General features: G+C 42.5%; 2 protein-coding genes across 7 annotated transcripts; one reads left to right on the top strand and one right to left on the bottom strand.

Moving 5' to 3' along the window:
- Positions 1 to 24,988, top strand: tfb1m (transcription factor B1, mitochondrial). 3 transcript variants are annotated; one of them, XM_031288610.2, is made up of 8 exons: positions 1 to 55; positions 1,284 to 1,430; positions 1,981 to 2,132; positions 2,364 to 2,472; positions 2,560 to 2,711; positions 3,206 to 3,325; positions 22,763 to 22,890; positions 23,951 to 24,988. In XM_031288610.2, the coding sequence occupies exons 2-8, from the start codon at positions 1,298 to 1,300 to the stop codon at positions 24,219 to 24,221; spliced, it is 1,065 nt and encodes a 354-aa protein (XP_031144470.1). In that variant the 5' UTR covers positions 1 to 55; positions 1,284 to 1,297; the 3' UTR covers positions 24,222 to 24,988. The 3 variants fall into 3 exon arrangements, with proteins under 3 accessions (XP_031144470.1, XP_035850601.1, XP_031144471.1); XM_035994708.1 differs by having other exon boundaries at positions 16 to 34; XM_031288611.2 differs by having other exon boundaries at positions 31 to 57; positions 1,273 to 1,430.
- Positions 9,974 to 15,641, bottom strand: LOC116042452 (claudin-20). 4 transcript variants are annotated; one of them, XR_004895718.1, is made up of 3 exons: positions 14,640 to 14,894; positions 11,285 to 13,976; positions 9,974 to 11,242 (listed from the first exon to the last, which is right to left on the bottom strand). XR_004895718.1 is itself a non-coding variant. In XM_035994710.1 (3 exons), the coding sequence occupies exon 3, from the start codon at positions 13,793 to 13,795 to the stop codon at positions 13,067 to 13,069; it is 729 nt and encodes a 242-aa protein (XP_035850603.1). In that variant the 5' UTR covers positions 13,796 to 13,976; positions 14,640 to 14,690; positions 15,561 to 15,641; the 3' UTR covers positions 9,974 to 13,066. The 4 variants fall into 4 exon arrangements, 3 of the variants coding, with proteins under 3 accessions (XP_035850603.1, XP_035850602.1, XP_031144473.1); XM_035994710.1 differs by adding an exon at positions 15,561 to 15,641 and having other exon boundaries at positions 9,974 to 13,976; positions 14,640 to 14,690; XM_035994709.1 differs by adding an exon at positions 15,459 to 15,493 and having other exon boundaries at positions 9,974 to 13,976; positions 14,640 to 14,690.
- Positions 24,989 to 25,070: the final 82 nt, after the last annotated feature.

Consider the following 25,070-nt stretch of genomic DNA (forward strand, 5'->3'; position numbering starts at 1 on the left):
CGTATAGGGAAATATAAGGAAGAAAACAGCACCGGTGAGAAACGTGGGTTGACTCCTGTAGGTTTTTTTCAGCGTTCTGTCCTCATTATGTGTTATTATAATAATATGTTATTATTGTCTTTTACTCGGTTTTTAGAAACAATATGAAGTGTTCCGCCTCAGTTTATAGCCCTCCCAGGGGCTCTTTTAACAGCATTTGGACCAAGAAGCTAACATTAGCTGCAATGCTAAAGACTGTGTCAGAACTCCGTCAGCTGTCAACATAAGTTTAAAGTTAACTGTTCCAATTTGAGGTTGTTTGACTGCCTGCTGTAGGTCACTGTATTACTCAGCTAATGCTATTCTTGTGCAGCAATGTAACGTTACTAGCCAATGATGCTATAATGTTGTTTGCCGTAAACTAGATTAACTGCTAACGTGTTTTCAAAATTTTTAGTGGTCAGGTCAATGCGATACTAGGGTAGGGTAAGGTTGGGGTTAGGTTAAGCATCTCATTATACAGGTGATTAGGTATAAGGTTTGGTATGACATGAAATATGGATTTGGCACGATTGTATGGGCGACAAATTGTTCTTTGGTGTTGAGGAAAAGTTTAGAGAGTTCACGAACGCAAAGAAAAGAGAGGGAGATGTACAAGAGAGAGGAGAGGATCAGGAGTGTTGAGTTTTTTTTAAAGTAACCTTAGGGGGAACGCATATCGACAGGGAAACAGTCTTCAACACACCTGATTTTGTGTCTTTATGTTGGTCATTTAGTTTTCTGTTATAACACCACTAGGTGGTGCACGAGATCTTATTATAAGACCCAAACCCAAACATTCAACAGTCCACTTTTTAGCACTGACCCCTTAAGCTTCAGGCTAGACATTGGTAAACAATCCCATGACTTGATAAAGCAGTAATTGGAATTGATAAAAGTTTGCCAGAATTGACGGACACCTATAGATTAGGACCATGCTGTTTCACGTACTATGTCCTTTGCAACATATTTGTGGGAAAACATTAATATGTTTGAATGTTAAAATAAAGCCAACTCATCATAGACCTGTAAAGGGACATGCCTCTCAGTGTCTGTAGTTCAAAAGGTCACTCCTGACCTTACATATTTTTCCACAAAGTCTTTTGAATACTATTACTGACAGGTTATTATTACCATTAATGCCTCACATGTTGCCCTTAACAGTATGTTTAGACATTTATGTCTAGCTTCTGAATCTCTTTGCTGCTGAGGAAAGCTGATCAATCATAGTTTTTCTCACCTTTTGTTTATTAGTTTTCTCACAGTGTTCACCTGAACGATGGCTGCCTCAGGGAAACTGGCGTCTTTCCGTCTGCCTCCCTTGCCTACTGTAGGCGAGCTCATAAAGCTGTACAACCTGCGAGCTGAGAAACAGCTCTCCCAGAACTTTCTGTTGGACTTGAAGCTCACAGGTTAGTTTGCCTCACTCTTTCTTTCTTCTTTCAGTTCGCTCTATCTGCAGTGCACCAATACCTGCTCACTCCTGTACTATGTCTGCACTGAGGGCTCAATGGTGTGTTTTGTCAGTGCACTTGATTGCACAGCTCCACATAGCCTTGTTTCGATGCATTGAAACCGACAGGCTTTTCTGTACGGGCGAGGTTGAGTAGATCTTCTAATGTGAATGGACCGAGTCAGTTGTTTACATCCCATGCGGAGCTTGAGCCTTAATATAATTATCAGTGATGCAGTGCAGGTCTGATCTGCTCTCTTGTCCTTGGACAAGGTGACTGTTAGATTAATGCACCTCATCTTCATCACACATAGGCAGACAGGTATTGTAACATCACACACTATTAATCTCAATTTAGATACCCAAGACTCTGATGAAGTTATTTGATTGGAAAGTATGGTCTAATTTATAAGATGCATGAGTTGAACTAAGTTAGTACGTCATTGTGTACATGCAAAAATATTGATGAAACGCACTATTGAGTTTGTCATCCATCTCCATCTTTGCAGACAAAATAGTGCGTCAGGCAGGCAGTTTGAGGGATGCCCATGTGTGTGAGGTGGGTCCTGGTCCCGGCGGTCTCACCCGTTCTATTGTCAATGCCGGGGCGGCGGACGTGCTTGTGGTGGAAAAGGATACACGCTTCATCCCAGGGCTGAAGGTAAATTGAGCAGCTACAATGAAATGGGCTTATGCACAATGTTATCAAGCTCATTTGGTCACTCGGCAGAAAAAGTTCTAATACCGTCAGCTGTCAGGTTCTTGAGCGCAGTCAATCCATTTTCAACTGCAATCGTTAGCCGCCTACAGAGTGACTAATGATTATTTAGTTTTTCTGAACACCTTTTTCAATTTTTCTCATTTAATGTCATATCACATCCATTTTCCACAGCTGCTGTCTGAGGCAGCACCAGGGAGGTTGAGGATCATCCACGGGGACATACTCACCTACAGAATGGACCGAGGATTCCCAGAAACTATCTCTAAGCCATGGGAGGGAGGTGAGAATATAAAATCATCTGAAAGCTGTTACGGTGTTCATGTATAGTAAACCCATGGAACTTAACTGTGTATATGTGGCTCCACAGATCCACCAAACCTTCACATCATAGGGAATCTCCCATTCAGCGTCTCCACTCCCCTCATCATTAAGTGGCTAGAGAACATAGCCAACAGAACAGGGCCCTTCATCTACGGACGCACCCGGCTCACCCTCACTTTCCAGAAAGAGGTTGCAGAGGTGCGTAAACACTACTGCATGATTTAGTTTTCAAGGTATTTGTCAGGATGCTGCTGTCTTGTCTAGCTGCCAAGAATCGGTCATTGAATTAAAAAAAAAAAAAAAGTTTAAATAGCCCTTTAGTCTGAAGTCTACACATGGCTTTATATTGCTCTTTTGCTATGCAATTACCACTGTATGAAAATATTGTGCATGAATGTCTTAATTTATTATGATTAAATATTGATTTCTTGATCTATAATTTGCGTGTGGTTTTTTTACGATTTAGGCCATTCAGAGCATGATGTTTGCTTTTACATTTCTATTAATGACACATAAAAACATAATTAGAATACACTTACATGCTCATTTTCTTCTAGTTCTACTTTATGTTTGTATTTGTTCTTTATGACATGTTTGATTACTACTAAAAGCAACATTACATGAACTCAACAATTAACCTGGTCTTACTGAATTTGCATCACTAATTTGGGGTATTTGTCCTCTCAATCCAGAGGCTGACAGCCAGCACAGGCAGCAAACAAAGAAGCCGTCTGTCCATTATGGCCCAGTATCTCTGCACAGTCCGAAACTGCTTCACCATCCCTGGACGGGCTTTTGTCCCTAAACCAGAGGTAGGATTTAACTGTAATAATTATACTTCATATCTGTAAATTAAATAAGACCGTTACAAAAAAACAACAATGATTTCAGCCTTTAGTAGCAGTATTGAAACAGTGGCTGTCAGAACGACATCGGCAGACGCACACATTTCAGAGTCCTTACTCTGCTGTAGGATGAGAGTGGGATCTCACATCTACTAGCCTCTGCTCCTCATCTGATCCCAAGCTCCTGTCAGAGTCCCTCATCATGTCACCATCACTCATCGCTCCCTCAATCCTCTTGCTTTAAGGCTTCATTAAGACTGTGTTGAATCAGTGTCGTCTCTGTTCTGTCTTTGGACCCTTTCTAGGTTGTAATGATGCCTGGTGGGTATTTGAGATGTGGCACGATCACACTGCGCCCTGTAATGAGGGCCTAGTTCCTTTTTTGGGAACAATTTCTCTCTCTGCGTCGTTCAGCCCATGTGCGTGTATCAGTGGTGAAAGAAAGACGTTCACTGTTATGAAACGAGAATGCAAAGGGTTTTTTTCTTTTCGGGACAAAGATTTATGGTAGGACTAGGGGGCGCATTAAGAAAATATAAGTACTGCTGCAGTGTTTGAAATATCAGTGTTGGCTAATAGACTGAGATTTTGAGATTACAGACACAACTCTCTTGAAAGACTCAGGAGCTCACTTACATCTTTGTACAAATGAAACCATGTTTTTCTTTTCCTGAATTAAAGGATAGGTGTTACGTTAATGTCAGAAATGGACTGTTGGTCCCTTGACGATGTCATGGGTCTTTAGGAGACCCACTATTGGTAAATATTTAATCTCCTGTGTGGAGTAAAACGCAGCAGAGTGAATGGGACCAGTGCTGATTGTTCATTCTCTTAGAAGAGATGGTTCAGTGATTATTTCATCACACTCAGCTGCCTTTCTGTACTTTATTTTATTTATTTTTTTACTCTTGAATGTCTTATTTTTGTGTGTATGTCAAACTGGAGCCTAATGGATTTCAGCATAGCAGTGTGTGCGTGTTAGCATGCATTTTGTATGTATAAACATGAACAGAGTGGACTCACACTGCATGTGCATGCATGCACTGCAGATTAATCAGCACCTCCCACATGCGCACAGAGGCCAGCTATCCCCACTAAATGTTTTAATGGGCACTTGGTCGAATTGATATAATTAGGAGAGATGATGGCTGTTTGATGAGCAGGCCTCCTACTGCTGGTGTCCTATAAAAGATCAGAGAGCACACAGAGTATATTAATGCTATCATATTCCCTGCATTGTGCAGGCCCCTTTCTACTAAAATGTCATGTAGTATAATTCATAAAAAGCTCTATGGCTCTGCATTGTTTATTGGTGCACACCAGAGTAATTACGCAAAATTGCATGAAGAATAAAAATGTCGTGCCTGATTTACGGGTAGGAGAGGGGATTGAGGTTGTGACACACAGGAATACAGACTTCTAAAGCATTGGTTTGTCTGTAAAGCTGACCTATATATTGTCCGAATTTAAAAGAGATATTGAAAATATTGGAATTCATAAGTTCTTATGGATATTGTCTTGGGTGTTGATACTGTACACTGCTTATAGTGCTCTAGTTAAAAAGCAGAAGCAATGGCTGAATACCCCCCTTCAAAATGTAATTATAATGGAGGAATAACACTGCCAAATAGGTATCTTTTTATATATCCCTCTCTCTTTGTCTGTCTCCCCCTTGGTTACTACAACACGTGTGCGCTTTTTAGGGGAGTGTGTGTGCCTCATACCTGTAGCCAATAAATCAGCTCAGTGATCTAATTGTTGGTATTATCTTGTTCCCACTGAAGCTTTGGGATCACTGATTGTGTTAATGAAAAGAAATTGACACACAACTGGGCATTGTTTGTGTCTGCTTTTGGCAGATCTTTGTCATGTCTAAACCTGAGGCTCTCTGTTCTGTTGTGAGTGAGTGAGTCATGGCTCTTCTGAAACAGGTCTGCTCAGTCACGTATTAATAAGATATTTCTGAACATTTCTGTGAAAAACAAAAAGCTACTGGTTGGTCAGCGGTTTTAGCCGTCCTCCCCCCCCCAATACTGTTGACTACAGGACATAAAATGCACAGCAGCATGTGCTATGCTACACATATGGCAATTAGTGGAGTGTGAAAAACATTTTGAAGTGGTTTAATCAAACAAACAGCGAGTCACAAAGGGCCACAGAAGCAGTGAAATGACTGAACCGTTCCAAATAACCATGATGAGAAAATAGCTTCAGTTAAAGACTGGGAGAGGGAAGGGGAAGTGCAGGTGCGATTGGTCGGTTGATTTGAACCTATAGGAGCTGGCCAGTGCAGGCTAATAGGATAATGAGAAGGCAAATGTTGAATCCATTTAAAATCAATAGCTGCTGGAGCCCATATTGGCGTGGGGTGGGCAGATAGGCTCTTATCCTCGCAGTTTAATCTGTCTGTCTTGTTCTTTCTCGCCCCCGGACTGCACCTCTCTTGTGTCACATTGAGTGACTGAGATTGTCCTTGAAGGTTTGTGAGAGCGACGATTGGCTGCTTTGATGGTGTTCCCCGAGGCTCACCGTGCCCTAGGTCTGTCCTGCTGCACATCACACCTGCCTCCCTTTACGTATTAGTCACTCTCCTCCTGTTCATTTTCACATAGACAGACAGATTGAGCGGTCTTTAAATTGCTTCTGTCATTCACAGCTATACATATATCTGAAAGGTCTCTTTAACGAAGTAAGCTGAGAAAAGAAACTGCTCTTGCTTCAGTCATTATACACATTTCTAATTTGTATTCTGGTCAGGGGTCAAGGAGTGTTAGAGTGCACGCTGCCGTCATGCATCTGCATCTTCAATACGGACATTCAGTCATCCAATTTCATCTTCACTGCCTCTTAACATAGAAAATAGCTGATTTGCAAAGAGTACAGAGTGTGTTACTTGATTATCTCTCTTCCCTGTGCCTCTTTGCTTTCTTGGCAGAATGTGATTAAAATCAACTTGTGTCCGTCACAGGCATGTCTATAAGTTGTACAATAGATGCTCCATCACGAGCAACCTGCTGTGTCTTTTGTACAGAGAGCTCCTACAGAGCTAACAACTGTGTTGTTCATTAACCAAAGTGAGGAAGAAAACGAGGCATTGAGAAGGGGGGCAGTGGGAGACGGAAATATGAAATGGTAGATTTGGAAAAAAAACAGTAAAAGAAAATGAGTTGGAGAAAGAAATTGGGCACAAAGAAAAATTGATTGATAACTAGGAGGGGGATGAAGATAGACATAAAATATAGATAGAGAGGAAACTGACTAAAAACCACAGTGAGATAAAAGAAATAAAAGCCAGAAGAGATAAGGATTGAGTCTGTATATGCTCTGGGTGTGATGTATAGAATGAAACAAAACCTGGAAAAGGGTATAAAAATTGCAAAGCTTCCGCCACACAAGTACAGAGCTGTAGAAGACAGATTCATGACAGAGATCGATCTGAAAGGAGAGCGAGACGTACCTCCAGCAGATGGTTGTCTGGGCTAGTCGTCAGCCCGCTCTGAGTGATGGCTGCATCAGCCATCACCCACCGACTAACTGAGCCTCACAGGAGGAGAGCCCTACAGATGTTTGCCTTGTACACAATCGGCAACCAAGAGCACAGGCCAGATGAGCAGAGCTAAATTAAATTTGTTAATGCTGCATTAAACATCCATAATGGCTGGCAGTTGTGAGGGAGACTTTGGACTTGGGCAGTAAAAATCCATCCATTCAAAAAGTTTAAAGATAGAGAGATATTTTAATGTCCTCTTGTTCTCTTTTTCCCCTTGGCCAGGGTGTCAGCAGCTGTATCTAAATCATTATACCCTTTAAATTCAGGGGGTTTTCATTCAGTGTTGAATTTGACCCACCTCAGTCCAGTATAATGCAGTGGCAGTCTCAGTGATGGATATCTTCTCCGTGACCTGAAGTGGCCCAGTAAAGATTGAGTCTACTCAGAGGGCCTCCTGTTTCTTACCTCCCGCCACACATTCTACAGGCACACAATTCATCTAAGTCTGTATTCAGTCTCTATCTCACAAACGGGGTCAAGCGCGGTATCAAGAGTATCGGGGAAAGTTATTTCAATGACTCGTGCCAGGTAAGGTAAACGCCCGAAGGCTTGGTCTCAATACATCACATACCAAAGGTAAAGAAAAGCTAAAAATACTCTCCTCCTCTTCGTCTCTCCTTAAACAAAATGTCGAGGTTGGCAGAGTTTGCTTATGAACATCTCCAGAGATCTATTGCTCTGCCTAACAAGAAACTGTGCCGGGTCTGCTCATAGTCAGCGTTCAGTTTAGCAAATTCAGCTCTGTTAAGTTAGTGACTATGCCAAGAGAATTTGCAGGTGTGTTTTAGGAATAATGCTAAAACCCTGGCTATATTCCAAGGAAAGAAGGTCAGCTTCAAATACGTTAATTGCTAGCAGTGTTGTGATGCAATGATAACAAATGAACGAATGGGGGGAAAAAATGTCTCACCAGAATGGAAGGCATCAATCTATAAGCTATTAACTTGAAGGGTTATTTGAACGCTCTAATTTAGACTTCATGTGTGATTTCATGACTTAATTTCAGGCCTTTTAGAGGGACCAAAGGTGTAGGTTTAATTTAGTGGGTGAGTTGATGAGGTTTTTTACAGGTCAGAGTAAATAAATATCGTAGGTATCATTGTTTTAACCTTTCTGTCCATGTGTAAAAGTATGCCTCTACCTTAGCTTGTTATTGTGTTTCTGCGCTCCCACTAATACACTGTAGTATTCTGTAATACAATACACACATCTCTATAGTGGTCATTTTCATCAAGATATAGATTGCATAGTAGCTGATTTGTGTCCACACCTTTCAACCATTTAGCCTGCCTCACCTTCAGCTTACTGAATCCTCCCAGCCACGCATCCTGCCCCGTGCTCAAAGCTGAAATATTAAAGGACCTCCTTTGAACTGTCAGAGTGTATTGTTTTCCTACAAGCGCACCTTTTGTCATCGCCATAGCTTATACTGCCTCTCTCAGCAGTTAACTGCTCAGCCAAGGTCTTTGCTATCATTCTCCAGCCTCACATGAGCACTGGGACCAGTGGAGAGCAACAAAGCAAGGTCATTCTCAGCACTGATGACCACATTATTTCTCCAATATGAACCTTCATGACCATAACAGCTGTCCAAGACGTATTTAAGTATGGTGACATACTAGAGCAATTAGGGTGCTTACTGTATTCTGAGCAATGTGGTGATCGCTAATGGAGTTTTGGTGAACGATGGCATGACTTAACATGCTCTGATATCCGTCTCGCTCTTTGTGTCTGCCAGCATGACTGGTGGAGTGCATCGCCTGATTGTCTTCCACATTTCTTTTTCTGCGGTTGATCTTTGGAAAAGGTTATTTGCTGGTCAAGAAGGTCATTGAAGTAATCTGTGAATTTGGAGTGGCAATGAAGTTCAAAGAGAAGCCTGATGCATGATTAACCCCTACCTCAATTTGACAAGCGCTCACCTCCCCTCACATTCCAGATCTGTCATAGTGGCAACTCGGGGTGAAAGCCTTTGATGGAAAATGTAGGTTAAATACACAGAGGAGCAGATCTTATTAGCGTTTTCCCGCAAGAGGAGTGGTTATTTGATCTGCACTCTTGTTGCATAACCAAGAGGAGTGGGAGAATGAGAGAGCCGTGAATAATCCATATTTGTTTCAGGAAAGCGCATTCTCACTTAGTGGATGTCGACGAGGTTTCAATCAGCTGTAATAATGAGAGCCTAGATTTACTTGGAAAGTAACTATCTAATAAGCACTCCATCATATGAGACATATGACAAAGATATTAAAGTTGGAGAACATACTGTACAGTATTCAGGTTTAAAACAAACTGACGCTTAAGGCTGAAGACATCTTCATTCAGCAAGTTGTGCAAACTTGTTTTGGCACAGTCAAAGCCAATTTAATGTTTGTTTTTTAAATGTAGTCTTTCTTAAAGATAATTTCTCCTGCGTTTGCATGTTTCCATTTTCTTTATCCAAACACATAACATTTAAAAACTATTTTGATAAGAATCACTTGAATTTAGTTATTAAAGATTTTGACAAGACATGTACTGAGCAGGACATTTTACAGTTAAAAAATAAACTTGTCAGTCGGGCTGCAACTAATTTAATAATAATAACTTATTTTCTTGATTAATCATTTGGAAAATGTCAGAAAATAGTGAAATATGCCAATCACAGTTTCCTAAAGCTCAAAGTGATGTCATCAAATTGCTTGTTTGTTTTTTTCAACTCAAAGACATTCAATTTCTGATCACATAAGAGAAAGACAATGGCAAATCCTTCCAATTAAGTAGCTGGAACCAGTGAATTATTTGCCTATACTATCGTCTCAGTGAGGAAGGATTGGCAGAGGCTGGGTGTGATATTTAAAAAAAGAATTCCTTTTTCAAAACCCATTTCCACATAGTTATGTTTTATAGATGCATATTTTAGTTGGACTGATTCTGCAGTATTCCAGTGTGCTGCTGCGTATGAGCAGCCAGTCTGCTACACTCAGAACAATCTGTAGATTTGGCAGGAAGATGGAATGCTATCTCCATCCATATCACAAATAAAAAGCACACAGGACTTGCACGCAGACTACATACAGTAGGCATTTTGCTTTCACAAAATAGTTTATTGGTAAAAAATAGAACTACTTGCACAAGCACATTGAGACAACTGTATCAGAACTTGTGAACTGTTAATCATCACAAATATGCTCCGGCAAAGTAATAAGTGCTAAAGCATCCACAAAAATAAGCTGCAGTTATCAAAATGATAAATCAATATCTTGGTACAGTACAGTATATGCAGGAGAGTTGTAACTCTTTACATTTTTAGGACCTAGTCACTTTGCACTCTGGCCATTTATAAGCTAATTAAAATTGCGTGCTGATGATCAAGCTGCACAGCCACAAAAAAGAAATCTCTAGCTCCTATTTTCCTCCTGAATCCCATCAGACAGAAATTTTTCTCTTTTTTTTCTTCCAGAGTGCCAATAGTGTTATGTATTTGTACTGGTCCAGGGAGCTTGGAATGCACAGCTGTTTGAAACAAACAGCTGTCAAATAAAGTAACACAAGCAAAGGTGCATTGAGTAGTCTTCTTATAAAGAAGATATGGTATGAACATGATATCGTATTTTATATTTAAACAATCTGAGGGAATCCTGATCCCTCAGTGAAAACAAACACCTTGAAAGCCTAGATACTTGTGTACAGTTGTCACAGACTTGGAGTGAACCAGAATTCCTGACACAAATACATTTAGAAAATACCTCACTCGTGTCTTTCCAATGAAACTCTCATCGCGGTGAAGTCTTGCTGTGCTTTGGGAAATGAGGAATAAAGAGGATTTGAAATAACCCTCGAAAGCTGCACTGGACTGTACACAAGCATCTAGTTGACTTAAGACTTAGTCTGGCAGAACAAATCACAAATCCATAAAACATTTGCTGATGTATAATTCATGTACAAACAACGCAATAAAAAATAAACAGACAGAACTCCAGAAAGTATTAAAACATGTCATCATGAGACGATTTGGCACATTCTCGAAACACATAACGTGTCAGTATTAGTCGATGACATGGCACATTCTTCTTTGTTTATTGCATTGGTTATGGTGCCTGGGCAGTTTTTGTCAGGAAGCCAGTTCTGTCGGCTATGGTCTGTGCTGGGCAAGATGGCTAAGTCAGGGTGGGATAGAAACCTGGTCCTAGAGGGCTGCCAGGGCCGGCAGTGGTGCCCACAGAGATGCCCATGGCGACAGCAGCCTGCAGGTGGCGAGCTGGGCTTAGCCATCTGCTCTCCCCCAGGAAACTGCATGTTTATGAGAGAGAAGGAGAGAATGTGCAGTTCTATACATCACTGCCAAGGCCCATCTTAAGCATGAAAACATCAGTTATATCCCTCTGGAACATTACTGTCTGAAAGCGTAACAGTGCTACTGACATGAGTAGGTGGGAGTTTTGTCGATGTGTGTTGGGGCGCCCATGCTTTCAACATGCATAAGCTCTGCTCTCTCTTGTCAGCGATCACATCCATGTGACGTGACAATAACAGGACAGAGGGAGTGAGGGGAAAAAAAGAAGTTAGGAAAAAGAGGAATGGTGGCATAGTCAAGTGGCTGCGATTTAAGACACTGAGACCTTCTGCAGGTGCAGACTGGTAGCATATGTGCACTGCTGACGCACTTGGAAAACAAGCCACATATGGAGAATGACTCAAACCTTTTTTAGCTGCCTGCCACACAGCTACCCAGTCGACCATGACTCAAGAAGCTTCTCCTTTTCTGCTTCATCTTCGCCTCCCTGCCGCTGCACCATTAAACATCCATTTAGCTCTGTGAGACTACTCGCATGGTATATACACCATAGCAGTGGGCACCAAAGAAGAGCATTCTCCAAAACCATGTAACAGGGATGCTGCCTCATGTCACTTGCTAATAAAGGGGATTAGCAAAAGTAGTGTTAGCAGAGCCCCTGAATAAAGCTTCTAGCGCCATGCCTAGAGAAAAAAATGCCCCCCTAAACAACTTCAAATCGCTGACTGACATCCACATACCCCCAGACAATACAGATATTTGAATGCTGAATTCTGTTTCCATGGCAGTGTGGAGGAGGATGACTGGAGTGAAAAGCACATGTAAAAAGCCGGCATGTCTGTGTACACAAACAGACACGAGAGCACGAGTAAGTATGTGGGTGTGCATGTCTGAGGGTGTGAAGGAATCGGTAGATGGATTAGAATGGATAGCTGCTTCTTACAGGCAGTATGTTTTTGTCTTGATGGAAATATTAAAAAAACAGCACATCAAATAGTCTATTCTGCTTAGGGATTGAATCTCTTTCTGTCAATTTCTCTCCATCTCTCTCATATTTCCAAATGCAGAGAGAGAAGCAGGCAACTGTTTGTCTGCATTTTCTGTCTTCAATCCAGCCCAGTAGTCCAAATCTACTCCTCCTGACAGTCCTCTTTAAACAGTTACAGCAGGGTAATGTTTCTACAGCTTTCCAGGCACAGGCATTTTGTGGCTATGTCAGTCTTCTACCAGGCATGCCGCTGTATTAATACACAGACAGGCTCCACACAGCATGCTTGAGAGGCAAAATATCAACATCATTCTAGTAGCTAACAAAAATATTTATTTCAATCAATTCCTTGTAGCATTCTAGTGGATAAGTATACAAAAAACTACAATGGCTTGCTATGAAAAGGTTTCTAAGGCATTATATTGCCTATTTTGTCAATTGAAAAGGGTACCAGACGATTGTAAATAGCAGCTAAATGATTGCTTTTTTTCTTTCAATTCAAACCTTTGGCGAAGAAAAAAAATCTACACTGAAGGCTTCCTTATTTGCTTAATCCATTCCCCAGGGAACTCATTCTGTGATTTTACTGATGAAGGATGTCTGCATTTGGTTAGCGGCTTCCTTCGATGCTGCAGCACCTTATTCCGGGTCCTTACGCATTCACACTTTGTTCCAAGGTGCTGCTTAGGGAATACCTCCACTGCTTGTGCTTGCAAAACAGAAAAAGGGAGAAGAGCAAGAAGGAGGAGACGGGAAAATGAATTCAAAGTTGTTGCTCTCCTCTCATTTTTTCTCCATCTTCATCTGGAGTGGAGCCAAGTGTGTAGCATTAGCCTTGATGGTTTCCCCTCAGGCTCATCTCCCTTTAGCCGTAGCGTACACAGCGCTGCTTTATTACACATAGTCCTGCAGGCTGTAGCCAGTCTTATTGTCTAATGGGGAGAGAGAGCAGTACTGGTGCTGGAGCTCCTGCTGCTGCTGGAGCAGCTGTTGCTGCTGCTGCTGGAGCAGCAATTTGTCAGGGGGAGGGAGCAGGACCAGGTCCTGGGGGCCATGCCTTTTCCCCGAGCAGGACATACAGAAGATGGACCCCCCCACGAACAGGAATCCTGCTGAAACAAAGGCCACGTACACAGCACCCCCAGGCTCAAACTTATTGCTCTCGGGCACACTGGAGTCCAGAAAGTTGGTGATGACCTCGTTGGTAAACCAGGAAGCAGGCACCAGACACAGAAAGCCTGCAGCGACAAAGCAGCCACCACTGGCAATCGCAGCATGCCGTTTGGAGCGCCGTCCACCTCCCCATCGTGTGCATTTTAGCCCAAGGGATGCAAGGCAGAGGCCCATGGCAGCCATTACGCAGCAGAGCACCATAGTGGTGCGGGCAGTCTGCAAGTATGCAGGTAGTGAAAGCACAGAATACTTAAGTGTGCAACTGAACATACCTGTGCTGTACCATGTGCAGTCCATCCACAGACCCTGCATCTGGGAAATCGCTGTGATGATGTTGGACCCCACATCTGCGCTGACCTTCCAGTTGGGCAGCAGAGTGGCCACCATAGCACCCATGATGCCCAACAGCGCTAGAACAAATCCAAATATCTGCATGCCTGTGGATGCCATGCTCCTTTTCAAGTTGATGCTGCTGCCGCCTCAACCCTTGTCCTCGCCAGGCAGCATTCATCCAGCGCCAGCTAGGCTCGTCGACCCCACTGCCCAGCCGCCTCTCTCTCCTCCCTTAGTGGTGTACCAGCTGCCAGTCAAATCCCCAGTTCCTCAGCTCTTCAGCTGCGGCTCCACTGGACTGGAGGAAAGAGACGGAAATGAGAAATTGAACTGAGTGTGTCCCTCGCACTCCCTCTTCCTATCTCCCCTCGTTCACCTAACAAGCACAGACTTTTCTGGCTGGTAACAAAGGGCAGCATGAAGCACGAGCGATAAGAGCTTGCTCTGGCTGACTATACAGTAAGTAATCAAAACACTGAGGTTGTTCTGCATGTATGCATTTTCTATGTGCTGCCTTCTCCTTTTCCTTACCGGAGCCCCATAGAGCTGTTATTGGAGAGGGAGAGATGAGTTTGAGGTATTTGCAATGCTCAATAGCTATGTGGACTTAAAGCTGCAGTGCCCTCACCCCACTCATATACTGTATATTATACCACTTTAATTTCACAGCTGATGCCTTATAAACAGAGCCTACCTTTTTAACAGTAACATAACGTTATCTTCAGTTTTAATACCAGTTTACTCAATTTTGTGAGCCGCTAGAATTGAACTTTGTGAATGTACCCGTTCTTTGTTATTACTATTTTGTCGGACTTCTTAGCGCGTATTGTAATCTTTATCGTTTAAATAAATAGGTCGTTTCAGCATTGTATAATACATATCTCGATTTTCAGTCAATAGTTTGCTGTTGTTTTATGATCCAAGGAGAGATAGAAAAGGCGATGTTGAAATAATCCCTTACCCCGGCTGGTGCAGAGCTGGCGCTGACGCGTCACGTTGTTCACAGTGATTCCTGTAAACACACACAGTCACACATTGAAAGGCAGTAGGCTGATGAGGGGGAGAATTCAGCCCGGATCACGGGTCCATTCAAGCCATCCATTTTCTTAGCAACACTACATGAGAGGACATTCCTGCTCTATCGACCACACAGGCTTGGCCGAATCCTGGGAGAAATAACCGTAGCGCTCTCTCTCTCTCTCTCTCTCTCTCTCTCTCTCTCTCTCTCTCTCTCTCTAGCTCTCTCCTCGCAGGTGTGTGTGTGTGTGTGTGTGTGTGTGTGTGTGTGTGTGTGTGTGTGTGTGTGTGTGCGTGTGTGTGTGTGTGCGCGTGCTTTAAAATAGTCTCTGCCTCACAACAACTTTATAAACGGCTGAACATCACTGTACTGCCCCCGACTGTTACTGTACATCTGTCACCCGTTTTTTTTTTTTTTTTTTATAACTAACATCCATGCTGTCACCCCCTCCTGTCATGACTACAACCAAGGCTCAAACCGTTACTCACGCGAAACTACGCGTTTCAGAAATACTAAAGTGTTAGTTTTAATTAGCTAACTATACTTGTTTCTTAACGTCGTCCACACTTAACCCCATTTGAAAAAATATATATTCCAACGTGAAAAAGGAAAATAACAGTTGTAAAGTTATTGGGAGGTAGGCTACCCAATATTAAATAAAAAGGTTAGCTTAACTAACGTTAGTTTCCTAACAGCTAGCTAGTTTTCATGTCTTAAAGCACTTTTTTTTTTTTAAAGCTTAAAAAATCTCACCAAATTTACCATTACAGGTTATATGCAGAGCGGTTTGGTTTTTATCGGAATGGGAACGCCCACTTTGCGGGAAAAAAAACAGCGGATAATTATTTTGGGGAGTAGGCCTACCTCAGTTTACCAGTCCGCCCACGTCGCCCTGCACTGCAGGCTCATATGGCGGTTCTCCCGAGTTCCTGTAGCTGTAATAATTGTCGGTACACGATCCGTTCTGCCTGCACGATCCGTTCCGGTTGTACGAGGATTTACGACACTGCACGATCTGTTCCACGCTTCCGGTCGACAGCCAAGCTAACGTTAGTTTAGCTAACAGCTAATTCGGCTAACTGCTAGCTGAGACAGCATGTAATAACTTTAAAAGACCCTCAAAATAAAACTTGAAAATAAACGTTGACATATATAACAAACACCTAACATATATAACAGCTGTTACGTCAGTTCTACTTTACTTGTGCTCATTTAAAATACAATCACTCAATACTTGTCTTTATTGTTATTACTGTGAAGTCTTAATTTAGCTGTAGCCTGCTTTTCCCATTACGTTTGAGTTAACGTTATTTTAGACTGAATCTAGCTGTCAGCTAGCGGTTAGCCGAATTAGCTGTTAGCTAAACTAACGTTAGCTTCCCGGTGGAGGCTAGCCATAGGCTAGCGTGGAACAGATCGTGCAGGTCGTATGGATACGTAAAACAGTATTATCTTGCGCATGTGCAGAACGGATCGTGCAGGCAGAACGGATCGTGTACCGACAATAATCATAGACTGTATGGTAATTGTCGGTACACGATCCGTTCTGCACATGCGCAAAATGTTCGCGCATGCGCGGTTGTACGAGGATTTACGACACTGCACGATCTGTTCCACGCTTCCGGTCGACAGCCAAGCTAACGTTAGTTTAGCCAAAGAACAGCTAATTCGGCTAACCGCTAGCTGATTGTTGCGGTCTGCCGTTAGCCTCCACAGGCAAGCTAACGTTAGTTTAGCTAACGGCTCATTCGGCTAACCGCTAGCTGATTGTAGCGGTCTGCCGTTAGCCTCCACAGGCAAGCTAACGTTAGTTTAGCTAACAGCTAATTCGGCTAACTGCTGGCTGAGACAGCATGTAATAACTTTAAAAGACCCTCAAAATAAAACTTGAAAATAAACGTTGACATATATAACAAACACCTAACATATAACAGCTGTTACGTCAGTTCTACTTTACTTGTGCTCATTTAAAATACAATCACTCAATACTTGTCTTTATTGTTATTACTGTGAAGTCTTAATTTAGCTGTAGCCTGCTTTTCCCATTACGTTTGAGTTAACGTTATTTTAGACTGAATCTAGCTGTCAGCTAGCGGTTAGCCGAATTAGCTGTTAGCTAAACTAACGTTAGCTTCCCAGTGGAGGCTAGCCATAGGCTAGCGTGGAACAGATCGTGCAGGTCGTATCCTCGGTAAAACAGAATTATCTTGTGCATGTGCAGAACGGATCGTGCAGGCAGAACGGATCGTGTACCGACAGTAATAATGGATATAATGGCAGATCGATTTTCATGATATGTGATTCTCGCGTGATCTCATAATATCGTGAGAATCCAGCTGCAGTGCAAGGTAAGGTTTTATTTGCTCTTGTACAAATTTCAGCAGAAATCTGTCTCTCCAGAAACACATTATTCCAGGGTGAGATAGCTAAATGTAGTAATTTATTTTCTATTTTTATGTTAGCTATTTATGTTATGGTTACCAAACATACAACATGATTACTGAGAGTAATCAAAGTGCAATATTGCTGTTGTTAAAAGATAAGAAATGGCCAAGATGCAAAGTCTAGATAAGCTTTCGAACATAGCCGCACTTAACAACTAGGAAGGGTAATCTAATTAAGACAGAAGAACAATTTGCTATCATTATGACCAGATAAGCTGGTCAGAGTTGTGCAAAGCTTTGTTTGTTTATGTGTTTGTCCAGAGGAGCATGTGTACCCCACCATGCCAAAACTGACCCTCCCCGGGGCATCATCTTCATCAGGCATCAGTCAGCAGGAGCCTAAACTCACAGCTGCTACCCTGTCTTCCCTCTCCTCTCTGTAGAGGACATACAACAAGGGAGGGAGTGGCTAGGGCGGCCTTGATTCGTGAATGACAAAGAGGACAAAATGAGAGCGGGGGGGGCGGAAATCAGACAGGACTAATGGACCTGATACCCTTGGAAACGCAGATGCGTGTTGCTATTATTTTGCTGCATGGGCAAATCAGCAAAATCAGCCAGCTGTGGGAAGTTATTTTGCCTATCCCCCCACTTATAGTATAACGACCAGGCATTGACCACAGTGATGTGTAGCCATTACGTGTAGATAGGTTGGTAGCAATTGATTTGTTTAGCTATTGATCTGTTTGTTTAACAACCACCAAATTACCTCCAGTGTTGGTGTCGACCTTCAACACTACATTCTCTGGGCTCCTTGTGGGATACCATTGCAGCAGGAAAAGACATTTTCCAATTTTCCAACAGGCACACTACAGTATGGCGTGTGTGACCTGTCTCCTTGTGACCAATGAGATCCTAAGTGCTGATGCTGGTGTTGTTCTGTGGGGAGTAAGATAAATAAATAAATAGATTATAGAGGTACTGGATAAAAGGAGAGAAAAAGATGGAAGGAGAGAAGAGCAAAACGCGGTTAACATACGCCCGGTGAGTGCAGATGTGTGACGCTGTGATGTGTGAAGATATTGCAGGCTATTATAAGCGTGGTTCCCTTTATTTTATCACCTCACAGCAGAGCTCTCTAGCTTTTTTTTGCAATATATAGCTCTGAGGCACAGCCGGACCAGCCACACTCCCTTTTGCCCACACGATGGGCTTTTATCGTTTAATTTGCATTTTCCTCTTTTATGTCCTCCCTTGCGTAATTGGTTTCCGTGCTCATCGTCTTGCAAAGGCGGTCTGTTCACAGCAGAGATGCAAGGTGTCGTGTGATAGCTGTGATGTCGCTGTTAATGTAATCTTGTTGTGGAACAGTTTCACCAAAGATAATACGTGTAAACCTGTCCAAGGCAAAACACATGTGACATGTTGCAAAATTACTGGCATGGCTTGATGAAATGAGTCTCTTCAGCTTACTCCATTAAGACCAAGTCTAAAGTGAACAGTGTGGAATGGCATTTATGACTTTTTAAATGTTCCATCAAAACAATTTTCCCATGTTGTCCCCAATTGCTGTTCTGTTGGTCCAGTAAATTTCACATTTTTGGGCTAAGTTTAAGCTTTTCTGTGACGAAAGTGTCTCTCAAAGGAGCTGATCTTGTCAAACTAGGGCTACAGTCTTGAATGTAGGCAATTTTATGGGAAGTACGCTGGCCTGCCTGCACAGGAAGCCAAAGCCCTTCCTCCCCAAACCCCTCAAGCAACATCAGCCGAGTATATTCAGCAGCATTGACTGCTGCCTTCTCCTCTCCGAGAGGCTGTGTCCCTCCACTGATGTAATGGAGGCTGTCTTCTCAAGGTATTGTCATGATTAATGCAGCTCTTCCTCCTTTGCAGGATCACTGTGAGCGTTTCTCTCTTGTATTCCCTGGCTGTATACAGTAGCTTTCTTCCATCCCCATGCTCTTTCTCAGAACCTGCCATTATGTAAGCACAAGTGTTGGTGGTTCAGGTAGCACAGTGGCTGCTGATGCCCCAGGGCCTCTGCCATCTCGTCTGGGTTACGCTTAGAGGGACATGACAAATTACTGCTCACACGCCATTGGGCGAGAACTCACCAAGAAAGAGACGTCTGAGGTGCAAATGGGGAAAAGGGAAGCCGGAGAACCACAGGGCAAAGCTGGAGTAATAGAGTTTCCTGCTGAGCTTTGGGAAGGTCAAATACATGAAATATGGTAACTCGCAAGTATGTTAATACGGATGTGGGACTATTGTACTCAAGTGGGCCAGAAAAGGTCTTTGCAGAGTTGCAGACATAGCTGACGTGTGACTTTTAGATAGAGATCTCTCATATTTTGCCCTTTTCAAACGCTCTACCAGGGGAATCGGCAGTATAACCCTTCTTTTTTACAGTAGAAATGCAAGGTGTTAGTTCATCAGATTATTTAGTATATCATACGTAAGGAAAGAAGCAGGTTCAAAGTCTATGTAAATGTTTAAAGTCTTTGTAAAAGCTCTGATCAAAATTAGCCAGATTGAGAGAGTCAGAGCAAGATTTTTTATGAGCTTGAGTATAGATCCCTACATAAAAATCTAATTTAGAGGCCAAATTAGTGGTAAGGATTCACTCATTTTCCCTTGCTAAATATGATAGTTTGCTCAAGCCTACAAGAAATGATTACCATCAGAGTATTTCCGGTCTTTGTCTGCTAACTGTATAAAGAAAAGGGAAGGGGGGTGAGGAATAGGAGAACTTGAGCGAGGGAGAGATATTAAGGCTGTCAGATAGGGTCAATAAGTCAGTCTGCTACCCCATTTCAGGATCGCCCAGCAGATGCAAAGTATTTCTTTTGGGGGTGGGGGTGGGGGGTGTGTGTGTGTGTGTGGGGGGGGGGTGTGTGTGGGGGGGCATGTTCATAGCACCTCAATGGAGGGCCCAGGTGACAGCATGTGATTTAAAATGGAGTTTCCTTGCACGTTGAGGTTATCAGGGGAAGGATTAATGGCAAAGAGTGGGATATATTCCAGTGGTGCTACCTAGTGAAGCCATGTAGCAAGGCCATTCATAAATCATAGCAGCAAAGTGACTTGGACAAGCTGATGGCTGAAATGCTGCTGCCTGTATAGTCCCAATATCGACTTTTCCCCTTGCTCCTCTCTTAAATCATGAAGTGCAGAATATAAATGGCCTAATTATTCCAGCAGAGAGTGAAATTAAAGACATTCCTTTTTATTGCTTCTTCCTAACAGATGGTGGTCTGATCTTGCATCGCCAAAGGCCTGATAGAAGCATTTTTGCGATCCAAATATAAAATCCCGACCAGAATCCTTACATGTTGAAGTGACAGGTGGAGGGATTGATTGTCATAATAAACATCTCTGTTCTTAACCAAATAATGCAGCCACCTCTCAATGCCCTTGACAACACCTGCCACATGGCCTTTGTATTTAAAATGCATCATATGAACTAAAAGGTTTAATGTATTAATAATAAACTCATCATGAAGCAGCCAAGACCATTACTGACAGTGCGAATAAACCATGAAGTCATCATTTAATGATAGAGTGTGTTAAACATGACAAAAATCAACATTAAAATAAACATGAGATGTACTCAGCTGTACAGTACATGCACTTCAAGCTTCAACTCACAACAATCTTTCTTTTTTCCTCAATGTCAAAGAATCTAATGCTGGACCCAGGAGTTTGAAGCTTTCTCTGCACTATTATTGCACATTGCCTTCAGGGCTGTTAAGACAAGCAGTCTCCCTTGTTGCCGTCCCATTAAACGCCACTGCGGCAGGAGGCTCAGAAGCAGCCAGGAATCTCTGGACTACACAGGGATCTATAGATCTGATAAGAGATAGTGCTGCAGTTTACAAGTGCTCCGGAGTGCTACCTCAGTTTGCGCGTCCTCCGACCACTTTAGTTTTCCTCCCCTAATTATTGATACCAGCCCCTTGTCCAGGAAAGCAAAAAGTCAGCTGTGAGTGAGTCACACAATCCAGAAATACAATCTTCACGAGGAGCTCCACAAGGCATATAGTCTCAACAGGAGGGCTGTTGAGCTGAACTAGATGTAATTTTATTTGACTTCTGTGCATGTGTTTGTATGAGTAAGAGGGGGAAATAAGTCTGCGGGTATGTGTTTTTTGCATGCTTGACTTGCCATTAGATGTTAAGTGAACATGCTATGTAATATTCACATTCATGCACCTGCATGCTTCCTTCCTTTGTCTCCTCTCATTTACATACCTGCACATGTACAGTATGCAACACCTGTCTTCTCTGGTGTCAGCTTGTATATCCTTCATTAAAAAAATACCCTATTCCATTTTTTGATTTCAAATTCTTTTCCACTCAGATGAGCAACTTTATATAGATGTTTATTTTTTTCTTGCTATATAAAGAGTCTTTGAGTATCTTGAAAAGCGCTCAAAGCCAAAAACCACTTGAGGGCAATGAAATGTATTATTATTAAGACTAACACTGCTGATGTTTTTCATCGGAGCCCTATTGTCAGTCTGCTCAGCCAGTTCATAGTACAGTCCCTCTCATTGCTCCCTTACTAGGGAAGTAAGGCTATTGCCATCTATGGAAGGACAGACAGGTGACTGCCCCACTCTGCTGCCCACTTGAGCTATACGTTTCAGGACTAAATGCCATCATGTAAACACCTTTGAAAGATTATGGCCTTGTTTGATGCTGCAAATGCACAGATACAGATATTCAGAACTGTTCTAATGTATTTTGGTTATTTTGATCCCATCAATGATAATGCTTTAAAGGGGAACGAGTGAAGAGAGAACGTGTGGACGTATATGTGCTTGAAAGTTAAGTGTTTTGAGAGCAAGAGTTAGACTCTGCTGAGTCTGGCACGATTACTACAACAGTGTGTCATGTCAGCTTAGGGCTGACACAGGAAGGAATGGGGGTCAGCAGCTAGTGAAGAACTAGAGCTAAGGTTACCACCACCAGTCCTCTGCTTCAGTTCAGTGATTCCCAGCCAGCAGTACTTGCGCTGTGGGTACATCAGTAATTGCTGGGGGTTAGTGGAAAGACTGTAGAGTAGTATTTTGTAGTTTTTCCATGACTTTCTTTAAGGAGTTGAAAGCAGGTGAGAGATTTAGTCATAGTACCTGTGTCCACTGAGTCTACCATTAAGCAGGACATGAGCTCTGTGGCTGTCCTAACGTACCAATTCATTGGATCCATATATGGTCATGCTCTATTGGTTTCACCCTTGCTGCTACAGTGAGTCAGGCTCTTAGGTTTTGAGAAACTCAGTGGAGAGACAGGAGAGAGAGGCTCAGTTTCTATGGTCCATCACACAGGTGTTACTGTGGCAACTAGAACCGGCTCGCCAGCCAGCCATGCTGCGTCATCTTATTTTTTGCCTTTCCTCTTTTCTTTTATCCCAGTTTATTGATCCCTCCACCTCCCCTCTCGTTTTCTTCGGCTTTGTATCTCTCATGACATTTGTCAGGCAACCTTTCTCTCCAGCCACACTTTGCATTCTCCTCACTACTCACACCTACCGCAGTCTGCAATCTAGTTTTAAGGTGTCTCTTGCTCTTTTTGTGTGTGTGTGTGTGTGTGTGTGTGTGTGTGTGTGTGTGTGTGTGTGTGTGTGTGTGTGTGTGTGTGTGTGTGTGTGTGTGTGTGTGTGTGTGTGTGTGTGTGTAGGTGGATGTGGGAGTAGTTCACTTCACCCCTCTGGTTCAGCCCCAGATCCAACAACCCTTCAAGCTGGTGGAGAAAGTCGTCCGGAACATTTTCCAGTTCCGCAGGAAGCACTGCCATAAAGGAGTAGAGTAAGCACAGTTATACAACTTGATGTAGCTTGCAAAGCATCTATGCTCTCTTTCCTCACTCTCTTTTTTTACTTTTTAATCGTGTCTCATCATCCTCATCTATCATTCCCTCTCTACATTTTTCATTCCCTGTTTTCTGACAGCTGCGTCTTCATCTCATCATTCATTAGAATGTTTTTTGATTTGCTTTTCTTTGTCTCACACACACACACACACACACACACACACACACACACACACACAACTCTGACAAATCAATTCCCTACTATATAGGCTTTCTGGATACAAATTATGAACATCGGAGCATGCTGAGAGCTCTGTTCAAAACCGCTAGCAACAAACCAACACGCCCACATGCATGTGCACTCTGCCCATCGCCCCCGTGCCTGTTGGAAAGTGTATGTAGGCCCAGATAACAAAAGAACACTGGCTGTGCAAAAGAGAGCAGCAATTATGAGTCATTGAGGTGGCATAGGACGACGAGGCAGCATGTTTTATGTAACTACAGCGGGTTTGCGGCAGCGGCACCAAATTGGAAAGAAGGCACCAGCACTGAAGCGCCTAAAAAGCATCTGTACTGCTAAATTTGAGAGGAATTGGCTATTGCTTACCAACCTGCAGAGGAAGAACACAGAGGAACATTTAAGACAAGGAAATGTCTTTTAAAATGAATGGCTACCTCTCTGTATTAAATATTCTGAAGAAGCCTTTTAGGGTGAGGGCCAGCAAAATAAGTGAAAATTGGACGTTAAAATTATAACTGCCCTCTTAATGTTGGAGAAGTTTGAGTCTGTGTGAGTTTTGTGTCAGTGTCTACATCCCTTGACTATGAAGCATGGCAGTGGAACAAGTTAACAATTCATGAGCAGCTCTAGCCCTTTGTGTGATTTCAATTAACTTCACAGATTTGAAATAATCGCTGAGGGATCATTTCTTTCTGTTTGTTTTATATTTTATATTTTATAATGTCATTAAACTTGCATGAGCATTAAGATATCAAAGCGACCTGAGTGTAGGAATCTGTACTATGATGTCTTCATGTTTTCTTTCCTCCCCCCAGAAAGTTGTTCCCTGAGGCATGTCGTGTAGAGCTGACACAGGAGATGATGCAGAAGGCAGACGTGGACCCCACTCTACGCCCTACAGATCTCACCATACCCCAGTTCAGGGCTTTAGCAGATGCCTATGCTCATTTCTGCACCCATGAACCCAGTCTCCTCAGCTATGAGTTCAGAGAGGAGCTCAGACTGAAGCACCTCGCCAGGCAAAGAAACAAACCAATGGACACATTTATGGACAAGCCAACCGGCACACCACCCAGTCCTCACTAATAGCCTCTTTTAGCACAGAGAGACAACAGACTGCTCTTATCCTTGACATTTCCACTGGCATAGGCATGCATTTTTAAAAACTTTTTCCCTGCACCCAGGGAGCAATAGGTAACCTGGTATACATGAAATACTGGAACAGAGACAAGAACCACAAGGCCATAAAGATCCTGGGTGGGTTGAATCAGTTCCAAGACCTTTCTCCAGGATAGGGCAACTCAAAGCAGTCATGTGTAGTTACCCACAGTAGCTCTTTAACTGTGAGTATCTCTGTATTTCCCAATTCTTACTTCAGATCCAACTCGCATAACACCTTGTCCTGTGGGACCTGAAAGAACCGTCAGTGTTCATGGTGATTTAGAAAATGGGAACAACATGGCAGCACCGGGTATCCAGGCCGTTTTTTCCCTCCTCTCTATGTACTGTATTGCTTAGTCACTTGGAAGACAGAGATTAAAGGGAGGAGAAAAGTGGTGGGAATTTGTCATCTCTAGAAATACTTTTGTTGTATTAAATGAAGAGGAATCCACTGGTAATGCCTATATTTATATATATGTAAAAAAAAAAAAAAAAAAAATTAAACCCAATCTGCAATTGATCTAAATTAATCAAATCTAACCCTTTACCTTTTCAAAATGCAAAATCATAAATGTTAGTGGAGGAACTGTCTTTACATTTCTTGTACAGAATACAGCATGTATGTTAAATAGATCTGACCACAGTTTTGTTTTATGGGGTTTTATGTCAATAAAAGTGTTGTTTATTGTGTTGCTGTTTGTTGGATTGACTATTATAGCTGTTATTTCATTTTGTCTTGATTTTTGTATAGGGAGGGAGTGATGGCGAGTGGGG

This window comes from Sander lucioperca, chromosome 18 (genome assembly GCF_008315115.2).
Source record: "Sander lucioperca isolate FBNREF2018 chromosome 18, SLUC_FBN_1.2, whole genome shotgun sequence".
Taxonomy (NCBI): Eukaryota; Metazoa; Chordata; class Actinopteri; order Perciformes; family Percidae; genus Sander; species Sander lucioperca.